The 13,349-nt window shown below is 39.2% G+C and overlaps 2 protein-coding genes across 4 annotated transcripts; both read left to right on the top strand.

Annotated features, from left to right (window-relative positions):
* Window positions 1-554: 554 nt before the first annotated feature.
* On the top strand, window positions 555-6,301 carry cenph (centromere protein H). 3 transcript variants are annotated; one of them, XM_086314149.1, is made up of 10 exons: window positions 555-798; window positions 4,503-4,684; window positions 4,778-4,833; window positions 4,916-4,961; window positions 5,037-5,105; window positions 5,193-5,249; window positions 5,333-5,396; window positions 5,754-5,805; window positions 5,905-6,062; window positions 6,163-6,301. In XM_086314149.1, exons 2-10 carry the CDS (start codon window positions 4,563-4,565, stop codon window positions 6,253-6,255), a joined length of 717 nt encoding a protein of 238 aa, XP_086170275.1. In that variant the 5' UTR covers window positions 555-798; window positions 4,503-4,562; the 3' UTR covers window positions 6,256-6,301. The 3 variants fall into 3 exon arrangements, with proteins under 3 accessions (XP_086170275.1, XP_086170274.1, XP_086170273.1); XM_086314148.1 differs by lacking the exon at window positions 555-798 and adding an exon at window positions 2,493-2,746; XM_086314147.1 differs by lacking the exon at window positions 555-798 and adding an exon at window positions 2,811-3,408.
* A 189-nt stretch (window positions 6,302-6,490) lies between these two features.
* dimt1l (DIM1 dimethyladenosine transferase 1-like (S. cerevisiae)) lies at window positions 6,491-13,005 on the top strand. The gene is made up of 12 exons (XM_086314150.1): window positions 6,491-6,631; window positions 8,505-8,578; window positions 8,722-8,808; window positions 9,808-9,869; window positions 9,967-10,060; window positions 10,146-10,195; window positions 10,291-10,414; window positions 10,836-10,928; window positions 11,019-11,083; window positions 11,161-11,224; window positions 11,330-11,436; window positions 12,034-13,005. Exons 1-12 carry the CDS (start codon window positions 6,574-6,576, stop codon window positions 12,074-12,076), a joined length of 921 nt encoding a protein of 306 aa, XP_086170276.1. The 5' UTR covers window positions 6,491-6,573; the 3' UTR covers window positions 12,077-13,005.
* The last annotated feature ends 344 nt before the right edge of the window (window positions 13,006-13,349 follow it).

Raw genomic sequence — 13,349 nt, 5'->3', positions numbered from 1 at the left:
CAAATCATAATCTTGCATCACAACTGAACCTCATCCTGGTTTGTTTTGTTTGATGGACCTTAGGAAGTCGAGGCGAGATCGTCAGTTCAGCGTGCAGGGGAAACACCTTGGGTCACAACTAAACTCGTGGTTCATTGTATGATTTATGGCACCGTGTCTAACACTTTTACTCTCAAGAGCAAATACTTAAAAAATAGTAGAGAGAGAATGATGAGACAAAACTTTGCAAGTAAAGGAATAAAAGGCGTATTTCAATAAAATGTGTTTGTCTTGAATGAAGAATACTTTTGTTTTTGTATATAAAAAAATGTACATTGGTTTCATACCACTCTTCAGCCACTAATATTTTTAAAAAGCAAGTATTTCATTTCATATACATGCGGGTTAACTATAGTAGCTATAGTAACTATGGTAAACGGTATAATAAAGAAAACAAACCTGTTGTATTTGTCCACATATGTGTTTTCCCTCTCGACCAGCAGGGGGCGCCGCATCCCTTGATGTGTGACAGGCAGAGCCTTTGAAAGTTGAAAGTTCAGTTGAGCGTTGGTTCTGGTCACAGGCAGACGTGTGACGTATGGTGACGTTCCGTTACGTGTTTCTTGGCGGGACGGCGTCGTTATAAAATTAAGTCGCGCGGCGTAAACAGTTTGATGTGTTACAGCTGGTGACATTTTGATAAGCAAAAAATTGTTAACTTTAACGGGCGAGTGTAACGACGACGCCAGGGACTAACCTCTGCTTCTTTGTCTTCTTTTTTTAATCTTGACATAAGAGCGTTAACCTAACTCAATCGAGGTAAGACTTATATGTAAACCGAAGTAGTTTTAACGCTAAGTTATAACCAGCTGAAAACACGTTAAATGACGTTATATGAAAATAATGCATGTGTTTACTCTCCTGTGTAGTGACTCGGGTGCTTGTTCTTAGTTTGAGGATTCACTTTATTTTTCTGTAACGGTACACTCACCGGGCACTTCGTTAGGTAAACGTTGCTAGCACTAGGTTCGACCCCCAGAACTGCCTTCCTTATTCATGGTCTATGTTGGCACGATAGCATCACACAGTTGCTGCAGATTTGCAGCCGTTGCACATTCATAATGAGTATCTCCAAGTCCAGTTCATCCCAGATTTGGTGTATTAGATTGAGATCTGGCGCCTGAGGAAAGCGGACTCACTATCTTAGCCAAGAAGCCAGTTTGAGATAATGTGAGATTTGTGACATTGTGTAATGATACTGTTCTTAATAGCAGTCATAAGTTGGATTCAGTGTAGTTATAAAAGGATTGACTTGGTTAGGAACAATACTCAGGAACGCTGTGGTATTTAATTGATTTTCAGCTAAGAGACCCAAAGTGTACAAAGAATCTCTAACAGGCCATTACACCACAGACAGCAGCCTGAACCATTGAAACAAGCCAGTATGGATGCTTTAATGTAATTTACACCAAATCCTGACCTTACCATCTGAAATTTAGAATAGAAGTCAACATTCATTAGACCAGTAATTTTTTTTTTTGCCAATCTTCTGTTGTCATGTGCTTGTGCAAACTGTAGCCTTAGTTTCCTGTTTTTAGTTGACAGGAGTGGCCCCCATTGTGGCCTTCTGCTGCTGTAGTAAATCTGTTTCATGTAGTGCATTCAGAGATGCTCTTCTGCATACCTTGGTTGTAACGAGTGATTATTACTTGGTCATTCTACCCTTCCTCTGACATTAACACTGTGTTTTACCCCAGAACACTGCCATTGACTGGACAGTTTCTTTTTCAGATCATTCTCTATAAACACTAGAGATGGTTCTGTGGGGAAATCCTAGTAGATCTCCAGTATCTAAACTACTCAGACCAGCCCATCTAACACCAACAATCGTGCCATGTTTAAAGTAATGTCAATCAGCTTTCTTCTTCATTCTGATTTTAAGTTTGAACTTCAGCAAGTCAGCTTGACCATCTCTGTATGCTTAAATGTATTGAGCTGAGAGTTTTTTCTCCTCCTGAGACTCGCTGTTCAAAACGTATTAGTTTTCTGAAGACATGACCTTTTCATACATATACATCTTTTTTTAGTTCTTAATTTTTTAATGACTGGGCTATTATGTGTAAAAATGTAATAGCCAAACTTAATTCTTTAAAAAGAAAGATTAAACACATTGGGATGTTGTCACACACACAGTTATATGAGTGTAATGCACAGTGAAATGCTTATATATCAGGTCCTTATACGAGTAAAGTGGAAGACATAAATAGAGAAGAATCACTGAACTCATTTAATGGTTGGTTAACATTATGAACTAGTAGTTCAGCTATAGGCCAATTATCCAGAAGTCGGTTAATATGTTGTGGGCAAGGGTGGGCTTTGTTTCTTTTAAAACGTTAAAATGAGCATTAAAGAGAGTGAAACCAACTCCTTGCTGAAGGTGCATGAGTGTTCTCCTGCTTGTCTTCAGTTTTACCCTCCTGTCCGACAGGTGGCGGTACTGAACTTGTAGGCTGGTTTGCTAATCCCTGACAAAGAAAAACAATAACAATTTAACGCGGTGACAAAACTGATTACCTATTGCGCATTTTCTTGCTAATTAACAACCGCATTTCACACAGATGAAAGCTTGTGAAGAGTTGTAACTCGCCGTTACACTGAGCGACTGACGTTAACTAGCAAGTGTAACGCCGAAGCTAACAGAGGTTCAGCAGACAGTGCTTATTTGATGTCATTTGGACTTGAAGCATCATCAATTCCGTTAAGAGAGGTAAAAAAAATTATTTTAAATAAACCGATATTAGTTTTAGCGCTACGCTGACAGCTGCTGAAAAGGGCCGCTGTAACCGTATAAAGACGAGCATCAACTCTGATTAAGGCTGCTGTATGTGTGTGTACAGCGCAGAAGCAGAGCTGCACTGAAGTACAGTTTCAGCTTCTACGACATCAGAAGCCTACGCTTTACTTTGTGTGACTGTAAAACTGATGGGTGACAAATTACTGCGGGTGCTTTTACACAGGTGCTAAGCATAGCACCGTGAAGCGATTGAACTACCAGTGATGATGATTTTATATAAGATGACTGGAGCGGCAGGTTAGTGATTTGAGAAGTGGTTTCACTGTGTCGCAATGAACAGGTGGCAGGAGTCTCAGTCACAGAAGCATCTTTGCTCGTATCTTGGCTGCGTTTCCGTGCATTATCTGAAGATTGACACTTGCACAACAAAACTGCTTACTGTTTGCAAACCACTGAGCTCAGTGGTTACGGTGGAGGCGTACAGCAAGGAAACCAGACAATTCATTGGTGCAACCTGCAGAATCTGCCTGGATTTTCTTTTTCTACATAACGTTGTGCAGTTTTCTGGTCAACTGAAAAACCATCGGTCTGTCTGTCTGCCCGCTGGCCACCACTCACAACCACTTGATCACAAGGTGATTGCATTGGTCGTTTAATAGGAGGCAGTCTTCTGTATTCAGTCACAGTTTGCCAGTCAGAAATATACTTGTTATCAAATACTTGCTGTCTAATTTATAAATGCAGACAGATTGCCAACATGTCGCCATCAGTTTGAACAAGTCTTTGTTAATAAGGAGACTCGACTCAAATGGCTTCCAGCTGGTTGTATTCTGGTCATATTCCTATAGAGCAGAAAGGCTGCTGAGCACAAATTTAACAGTTAAAAGTGAATTTCTGTTGACGTCTACGAGGACACAAATTCACATTTGGTATTTTCAGACAGCTTATCACTGTTAACTGTTGTATTATCAGGAACAGATTGGATGTAATTAACAACAACTGTAATTAAAATTCAGTTGCATACAGTTGGCCTGTCTGTCTTATGGCAATACAGCTATGCCAGGTTTATTGACAGTGTTGGTGTGCTTATTGGATAAAACAGACAAAGTTTAACTTTGAGAACATAATTGGTTATTTTAAAAGTTATTGAAACTTAGTATATCATAAAATCTTAATGCATATCAAATTGTGATAATATTTTATTGTGGGGTATTTGCCGATCCCCACTTAAAATATGATATTTTTATACAAGCTTGTTTCTGCCAAGTGGGACTATTAATAAGACACTAAGCCAGAATTTCTTATCACAATCTCAACATTTTGACTTACTAATTGAAATTTCAAATAATTTTTTCACATGTTTGAGTTGATAAGTTTGTATTTTGAAACAGCCTTCCTCAGCTTGGCTGCTGAAAACTTAAGTTTAACTCTGTCTTGCTCATGATTTGTGGCCTTTTTTTTTTTTTTTTTTTTTTTTGCACCAGCTGCATGTATGAATTATGAATGAGTGTAAGGCTGTATGATGTGTTTTGTATGTTGAGATGAGTATACTTGTTTCGGCCACTGAAACAAAAAACCAAAAAAAAAAAACTTGATGACTGGCAGACTTCAAGTTAAATGCCATTATTTTCTGTATATTAGTGCATATTAGTCAGTCTGAGTTTTAATGAGCTATAGTTTCTTATGTTGGATTAAACCCACATTTCTGCGGTCTGATTTGTCTCTCCAGGAATCTTCACTCGTTTTTTTTTCTTTTTTTTCTTTCTTTTTTTTTTTCTTTTTTTTGGTGATGGAGTCATCTGACAGCCAGGGGAAACTCAATCACATGGTGGGGACTATGGAGCCAAATGATGTTCCTGCTGCTGAAGGTGCCACCGGACAGAAAGACACGTCACCTGTAGACATGCTGAGGTTTGTATCTCTCACCCCAACATTGGTGTTGAAGGTCAGTTTTTGATCCAGCTGTGCCGCACACGTCACCTCTGGTCTTTACTTTCTTTACAGAATAAAGCAACAGATGTCCAACCAGTGCTTTGAGATGGCAGTACAGCTCAACGCAGGTATAAAACAATTTTCTTGAATAAATTTGTTTTTATTTTTTAAGAGCAAAAATGGAAATTAATTTTAAGTTTCCCCTGATAGAAAAAAATAAAAGGTCATGCAGCACATCTGAAGCAGAGAGAGACTTGTGAGTATTTGATGTTTTAAAGCCAAATGTTAAATAGAAAAGGGAAAAAAAGATGTTGACACTTGTTCGTTTCAGGCCAGAATATATCGGTGAGCTTGAAAGGGTGAAGACGCTTCATTTTAACAGCACACTGACCCTGCACAGGTAAACTGCTGCTTGTATTATTTGTTTTTGGAGTTCAGATGTTCTCATGTTTTTCGTGACAGATCATTGATTGTCTCTGTCTTTCAGAATGCAGATGTGGCACGCTATTGGAGAAAAGCTGAACTGGAGTGACTCTGAAGCAGAGTAAGTCAACTGACAACATACAGAAACAGCTGAAATATTTAATTATTTTTATCAAAACATTTGTTTTGTTTTTTTTCCCTCAGTGCTCTGAAAGCCATAAGTGACCGCTGCATGGGTCTTTGTTCACACATAAAACACCTTCAACAGGTGAGCAGCTTAAGTCTGTGTTCTTCTTTGAAGTGCTTTGTGTGTTTAAAATTTTATGGGATTTCCTATATTAGACAATTTGTTTTGTTAGGGTATTGTAATCACTTATAGTATTGTGCAAAGGTCTTGAGTCAACCCTCATTTGATATTTTGCTTGGAAAATGGATAATGTGTTCTGATCTTTATTGAAACATGAAAACGTTCATGGAAGTGCAGTGTATATAAGGCAAACACAGGATCTGTCCAAGTCAATACTTGGCATGACGACCTTTATTCTTCAACATAAATGCTACAGGTTAAAGTGCTACTTAAAGTTGAGGGTTTTATACCCTAATCTACTATTTATTTTTCCAACAGGAGTCCAAAAAACTTCAAGATGAGGTTACAGAAATACAGAAGAACAGACTTGGTATGCTTTACGAGAAAGAAATCGGATGTCTTTCACAGTTAAAGTTCTTAGTTATTTATTGTTTCGACTCCAGATTAAAGTAGTACTTTCTGCTTGCAGAGATGAAACGGCTCACGCATGAGAAGATCAAACACATGGAGGAGTCTTCAAAGAAAGAGTATCCAGACATGGAAAAGTACAAAGCTGCGTTGGAGAAAGGCCAAGCAAACCTGGAAAAATATAAAAAGATGGCCATCATGACCCAAAATGTCCTCAGGGTAAACTTTAGAAAAAACAGTCGGTACAGTTTATGACTGAATGTATGATACTCACTCGCAGTTTTGTTGGTTGTATGTTAATGTTTGTTTTCCTCTTCAGGGCATTCTCTTGGCCTGTAAAGTCAACTGGCTTGATGATCCCAAACTTCGAGACATCGCCATGACACTCGAGGAGTTTCCCATCTCTGAGTAAAGTGTGTGTGTGTGTGTGTGTGTGTGTGTGTGTGTGTGTGTGTGTGTGTGTGTGTGTGTGTGTGTGTGTCAAACTGTTTCAAAAACAGTTTTAGTTTAATCTTGAAAAAGTAAAAGCAATGCCGCCAGATCGCCACCAGAGGGCGCGGAGGAAGCGAGCCAACAGATGAAACCTGCAGCTCAGCGTGTCACTGAAGAAGAGAAGGAGCAGCATAGAGGAAGGACTACACGTGTTTACAAAGTCCAGCCAGCCTTACTCTGGATAATTACTTACAATTTGGATTTTTGTAGCTCTTTAAGTAGGACAAAATAAAGTAAAATGCCGAAGGTCAAAGCGGTGAAGAAAAGCAGACAGCACCAAGAGGTCAAAAACCAAGGTACGTTTCTGAACGGGGTGCGTTAGCATTAGCATGTTAGCATGCCAGACTTTAGAGACGGGGTCAGTCATCGTGTCTGTGCAGTGTTTGCATATTGAGCTGGTGTATCGCTGTTTTAGCAGTCACAGCATTTAACATGAAGCACTGCTGTAACTGTCGTCACTTGTGTTGACGTGGAAACGTTTTAGTGACTCCAGCCCACCAGCTACTTCAATTAAAAGGTTTCTTTTGAAAGTTTCTTTTCCTGCAAATTGTTAATTTGTGCTAACTGCGATATTTAGTCCAGCTGCTTCCGCTGTTATTTTCTGTATGCATTGTTTAGGAGGTGAACAAATGACGTAAACACAAATTGTTTATGCTTAATCAAGATCAGAGAAACATAACTGACTGTAACAGTTCTAACATGTAGATTTATTACTACTGTTTTGCAATATTATGAATGTAAATATTCACCAAAGAGGCTTATGTATGAAGAAATGTTGAAAGTCATTCCTGATATGTAAATAAATGTCTTTTGTCATTATGTTAAAATGCTCGTTTTGAAGTTTTTTCTCTTTTTTTTCATGGTGGTGGTTATTTCATTTGCAAGCACCCTGAACCTCAACTGTCAATGAAAAATGTTTACTGATAACAGAGCAACAAACTCAGCCAGACTCTTGTTTGGGGCTTGGTGGTGTCAGATTCCCTGATACGTTTTAAGGGCCCAGCCACAAAAATATTTAAGCTATACTGAAGTCAAATCATGAGGCTGAGCCAGTAATTCATTACTGTTCATGCAAACCAGACCACTGATCCTGACTAATTCATTGCAGGCTGAAACAAACCTCAGTCCACCACGAGTTCTTGGAAAGGTGGTCTTCCTTGATTCTTGGCAGCTATTGGAAGAGAGCCAGACTTTATGAAGCTTTCTGTTGTTTGGTATTGTCTGTTGGGAAAAACATCAAACTAATCAAAATGTCACTCTGGTCACTCTGCGAGATGCGTTTGATATTTGTAATAAGTAGTCGTGACTGACCGTGGAAGGTGGGGGAATTGGTGCTGCAACTTTACAGTATGCATTTTATTCCACAGGAATAGATGGGCATGGAGAAACGGGAGCAACATTGAAAGTCCACAAAAGCAGTTTAACACTGAAATGATAAGCAGTTACTTCTGCCTCGGATCTGAGTCTGTATGCATGAATTTAAATGAAATTAGAAGTATGACCATCTGGAAACTTAGTTGATGAACAGGCAGGCTGAACTGTAAACTCATTCCTACCTGAAGGCTGAGAGAAGTGCAGAAGATTTTTAAAAAGGAGGATGGATGCAAAGAAAAATGGCATCTTGGTGCCAATTATGAGCGCAGGAAATTATTATATTTTTTAACCTGTAGCCGTGGTCATGTTTCTCAGCGGTTTCTGGACGGGATTGTGTGATTCCTTAATACTGTCTCACTGCCAGGTGAATGTTAACCCCACTGAACAAAAAGCAGTGCAATGTTCACCCATCTGCAAAAGATGCAGTGTTTGAGTAATGATGATTATAAAATTTTCAGGAGCTGTTTATCTGCAAAATGAGCCTTGGGGGTTTCTTGCTGTGTATATACAGAAGGAGGACTGTAGTGCATTAAAATCCAATTTAGTAGAAACTGTGAAAAATGGCTCATATTCATCTTAGCAAGGGAACAAGCAAAAAAGTATAGTATAACGTTTAGATTTTGCAAGAGCTTCATAGATGTTTTTCATGGGACTAGATGAGCTGGCATGGATGGACTTATCCTTGGCTTAAAATGTGAGCTTAGGACATATAAACAGATATAATTGTTCATATATAAATGACCATAGTCGTCACACATGACCAGCATGCAGTGCTCAGTTTGCTCTCTGTTGCAGGGATCATGTTCAACACTGGCATCGGCCAGCACATCCTGAAGAATCCTCTGGTTGTCAATGGGATTATTGAAAAGGTGGGAAGTACTTGCTGATGCTGCTACAGACAAAAATTTTAACAAATATTCACAAAATGTAAAATATGTGTTTTAAAAAAAAGAAGTGGACAATCATGCAGAGGCTGCTGATCTAACTGAACTGTGACGCGTCTCTTTTTCAGGCTGCTTTGAGGCCGACAGACGTGGTGCTCGAGGTGGGACCTGGTACTGGTAACATGACGGTTAAGCTGCTGGAAAAAGCCAAAAAAGTAAGAGCCTCAAACTGTCGGGGGTCTCGCTCCAAGAACTCACACTACACCTTTATGCAAGCCTTTTTTCAAACATGTTGTGATACACAATGTCAGTAAATACAGATATTTTTAAACCTATATTTAATAGAGAATTGTGTAAACATATTTAATATTGACACTGAAAATCCAATTAGTTTGTTTTACATTCTCATTATTATTTGTTATGAGATGTTCTGTAACTTATTAAGCCCCAACTAAATTGCAAATGGGACAAAAAGTTGCACAAAATCCTTTCAAACCACCAAAAGTTTAATTCATTTTTGAGATTTGAGATTTTATAAAATTTAGCAAACACCAAAAATGAATTGCATATTGTGGATAATTTGCATGAAAAGGAGCATATACATCAAAATGTATTTTCAGTGGTGCAGTCAAAGTTTTAAGTATCCCAGAAAGTCACACTTTATTTTTCAAAATCACCAGTGGAGCTGTGACAGACGGTGGAGACGATATTTAGTAACTCATGTGGATTAACTCTACAATCAACATATATTTGGTTCGATTCCAGGAGGAGGTACAAATGCATCTGATGTGTAAAAATAAAAATAAATAAGAAAAAATTAAAATAAATAAATCTAAATCAAAAAGCCCAGGGCCAGTATTTTAATTGCTTGCAGACAGTTGCAGAAAGCACGTATGAATGCATGTTTCTGTTATATTGTTTCTTGGAGAATGCTTGGAGCACACGTGCGTAGTTGGTAGATCTCAGCATGGTGTCTTTACAGACAGGTCCACGTTGTCACAGTTAATTGGAGAGGACACAGAGTGCTCCTTTTACCCTGTAATGATAAAATTTACACCCCCAAAAAGACCCTCCACACACTTGGAAAGTATAAAACTGCCATAAGACTACACAGACCGCACTCCCGGAGTTTGTCTGGTATTTCGGTTCACTTTAGTGTTTGTTCGGTGCTGCGGTGACTGCAGATTTTTAAAAGTGACTCGCCGTTTTTGCAGGTAGTCGCCTGCGAGTTGGACTGCAGATTGGTGGCTGAACTTCAGAAGAGAGTACAGTGCACGTGAGTGAACAAAGCAGTGCTGCTCTTACATATACTGTGCTTAAAAGTCGTATTTGAATATAAAGTGATCTAATAAAATTATTGTTTTCTCCATCAGACCCTTACAAGCCAAGCTTCAGATATTAATTGGAGATGTGCTAAAAACAGATCTGCCTTTCTTTGACGTCTGTGTGGCTAACTTACCTTACCAGGTACGGACGTGTTTCTGCCAAATCCACACAAGTCTTTCAGTGTCTTGCATTGCACTTGGACCAAACACAGTTTCTCTTTGTGCAGATTTCATCACCTTTTGTCTTCAAGCTCCTGCTGCACCGGCCTTTCTTCAGGTGAGACACAGCTGGAGGTCCATAGAGGAAGTTTGATCGTCTTTTCTCGTATCCCTGCTGTGTTAAGTGCCTGTTATTTATTTATTTTCCTCCAGGTGTGCAGTCTTGATGTTCCAGCGAGAGTTCGCCATGCGCCTGGTTGCCAAGCCTGGAGACAAACTGTACTGCAGACTTTCCATCAACACACAGCTTCTGGCTCGTGTAGACCATCTCATGAAGGTCAGCATCCGCTCTCTGATGGTTGTCTAATGCTAACAGCAACTCTCTAGACCAACGGTCCCCAACCTTTTTTGCGCCACGGACCGGTTTATGCCCGACAATATTTTCATGGACCGGCCTTTAAGGTGTCGCGGATAAATACAACAAAATAAAACTAGTACCGGTACCGAAAAAAAGAAAAAATATTCATAACACACGTGAAAAGACCCAGGAAAACAGAGTAAACAATAAAAACGATAACAAAATAACGCTGAAAACAGATTAAAAACCCTGAAAACTATACATTTCACACCTGAACCTCAACTCTTGCGGCTCGGTACCAAGCGACTCACGGACCGGTACCGGTCCGAGGCCCGGGGGTTGGGGACCGCTGCTCTAGACCATATGTCTCAGTGTTAATGTGTATTTTCAATGTTATCAGGTAGGGAAGAATAATTTCCGCCCCCCTCCGAAAGTGGAGTCGAGCGTCGTCAGGATAGAACCCAAAAATCCTCCTCCTCCAGTGAACTTCCAGGTGAGCTTTGATTGTTAACGAATCCTACTGTGGAGGAGTATTCATTAAAAATATAAGTTAGACTGAAGGTGTATGTTGTTTTTATTCTAGGAGTGGGACGGCCTTGTCAGAATAGCCTTTGTAAGGAAAAACAAAACCCTCAACGCAGCTTTTAAGTGAGTAGCTCTCAAACTGTTCAGTCAAAAGTGGGTGTGGTCAAGAGCAGATGGTCATGTGATCTTGTGTTCTGTAGGTCCGCTGCAGTGGAGCAGATGCTGGAGAAGAACTACAGAATTCACTGTTCTCTTCACAATACGGTGAGTCAAGTTTTTAAATAAACGACTCCTCAGCCCTCTTTAAAGATCTCGCCCGCTCCCTGTTTCTCTGCTTTTAATCAGGAATCTTTTTGTGCATCTTCACAGGAAGTCCCAGCTGACTTCAGCATTAGCAAAAAAATCGAGAGTGTCCTTCAGGAAGCAGATTTCAGTGAGAAGAGAGCCAGGTCGATGGACATTGATGACTTCATGGTGTAAGCTGACATTCTCCACCTTGAAACGCCACAGCCTGTAGCTTTTAGTGTGCTTTCCCTACACTTCCTTTGTAATTACATAGTAAAAAATGCCTCTTTTCCACTATTACCTACTCGACTCTATTCGCTTGCATTACAATTGAGCACCTCTAGTATGGTTGGCTCAAGAGTCCTGTGATGTAATTTGTATGTGACACAAACGCAACAGTCGAGCACATCAAAGCGATGGCATTACCTGCTCAATCAGGGGCTTTTTTTTCAGACTTGGGGTAAAGATAAGAGCCAGAATGAGTCACTCCCTGACCAATCAGTGGCATGCGGTCTATTTATGTCCCAATTTCAGCTCGACTCTACTTGCTTTGAACCCCAATGAAGAGTTTTGTTGTTGTTTTTTCTGGTTTTTTTCTTCTAAGTAATTGGTACCAGGTTTTACCAACTAATGGAAAACTCAAAAAATTCAGATTAGAACTTGGCATGTAACATATGTACACGAATATGACAGGAGTCTATTGTACATTATAAACGGCAGGCTGCATGTGGTCGTTAAAGGCTTCACTGTTCTAATGTGTTCAATTGTCTTTTCTTCATCATCCTCAGACTGCTGCATGCGTTCAACTCTGCAGGAATCCACTTCTCCTAACTCTGATGAGAAGATCTTCACATCTTTCAAAATTGTCACGCAAGGGAGAATTTTGTGGTCAGATCAGGGAAGAACAAACGCCTGTCTGGTTCAGCCCCTGGAGCCATGTTTGACGGAACTGAAATTTAAGATATTGAAATGGTTGAATGAAATATACAAATAATATCAGATGCATTTAAAGTGCTCATATTGAGTGCTATTTTACATTTGTGAAAATATGACCTGTAAAAACTTTGAGCACAGATACTTTAAAGCCTCTTACTGGTCTGAGTTTGTTCTTTGTCCAAAAAGTTTAGAAAACCAGATGTTTTCTAAACAACAGATTTTCCTATTCATGAAAAGTGTAGACATCTTACATTGTTTTTTATGTAACTCTCAATAATGCAGAGTTACTCCTGCGTAACAGGTGCCCTTTAACAAGAATCAATATTCCCCGTCGCACTACATAAACAATTTGATTGCTTTCATTAGAAGTCTTGCTTTATGCTTTTATCCTGACTTTTTTTCTGTTTTTGAACGTTTGTACCAGAAAAGAAATCTTTTAATGGTATGACTGCCATGAATATAACTACATGTAAAGAAACTAGAAATATTAAAACATAGTCTGGATAAGCTCAGAACAAGGATAATCAATTAATGAGTTACTAAAGAACAGACTGAGGGGTATAAAAACGCAATAAATGTTATGAAAGAAAATGGTGACCATTTGTTTTCTAACAATAATACACGTCTATTGGAAACACCAAAGAAACATGGATACAGAAAGAACACGTGTGGAAATTGTAGTTACTCACTCTCGCCGCTGGAGGGCAGTGAATAGCAATTAATGTCTTGGTCATGTTAAGGTGGAAACATTGGCTACTGATGCTGAGATGACTTTCAAAATAAAATAAGTTTGCCATTTGAGTACAATAATACACTGCAGGCTGTTACTGTTGTAAGTTAATATTTTCCTTTTTAATATAGAATAAAACATTTTAAGTATTGACATCACGCTCTGAGGCGTCTACTACAAAGGAGGATTTCGTCTTGAGCAGGTAATTTCAGGGTTAACCCTGAATATTCTATACCGCGAAGGTGGTTCACTTACCAGGGTAAATCACTATGGTGACGTATTCTACTTTCCTCATAAGAGATCCTGCTGACCAATCAGATCTCCAGAATACAACGCTCAGCAGTGAATACAGATTCTTAGACGTACCATTATTACTTTATTTTCGCCTCTCTTTTACCTACATTTTTGCGATTACTTTTGTTTTCTAAGCATCAGTAC

This window comes from Aulonocara sp. 'chitande type north' Nkhata Bay, linkage group LG12 (assembly GCF_057382095.1).
Source record: "Aulonocara sp. 'chitande type north' Nkhata Bay isolate Kocher_YH1m ecotype deep benthic linkage group LG12, A_spYH_male_GT1.1, whole genome shotgun sequence".
Taxonomy (NCBI): Eukaryota; Metazoa; Chordata; class Actinopteri; order Cichliformes; family Cichlidae; genus Aulonocara; species Aulonocara sp. 'chitande type north' Nkhata Bay.
This window is presented reverse-complemented; position numbering and strand designations above follow the sequence as displayed.

Excerpts from the sequence above, each read along its gene's own strand:
- cenph (XM_086314147.1), top strand. The coding sequence starts at position 3,106 with ATGAACAGGTGGCAGGAGTCTCAGTCACAGAAGCATCTTTGCTCGTAT. Across the intron at positions 5,106-5,192 it reads AGCACACTGACCCTGCACAG|AATGCAGATGTGGCACGCTA; the intron begins GTAAACTGCTGC and ends TCTGTCTTTCAG. Across the intron at positions 5,250-5,332 it reads TGGAGTGACTCTGAAGCAGA|TGCTCTGAAAGCCATAAGTG; the intron begins GTAAGTCAACTG and ends TTTTTCCCTCAG.
- dimt1l (XM_086314150.1), top strand. The coding sequence starts at position 6,574 with ATGCCGAAGGTCAAAGCGGTGAAGAAAAGCAGACAGCACCAAGAGGTC. Across the intron at positions 6,632-8,504 it reads CCAAGAGGTCAAAAACCAAG|GGATCATGTTCAACACTGGC; the intron begins GTACGTTTCTGA and ends TCTCTGTTGCAG. Across the intron at positions 10,196-10,290 it reads CTGCACCGGCCTTTCTTCAG|GTGTGCAGTCTTGATGTTCC; the intron begins GTGAGACACAGC and ends ATTTTCCTCCAG.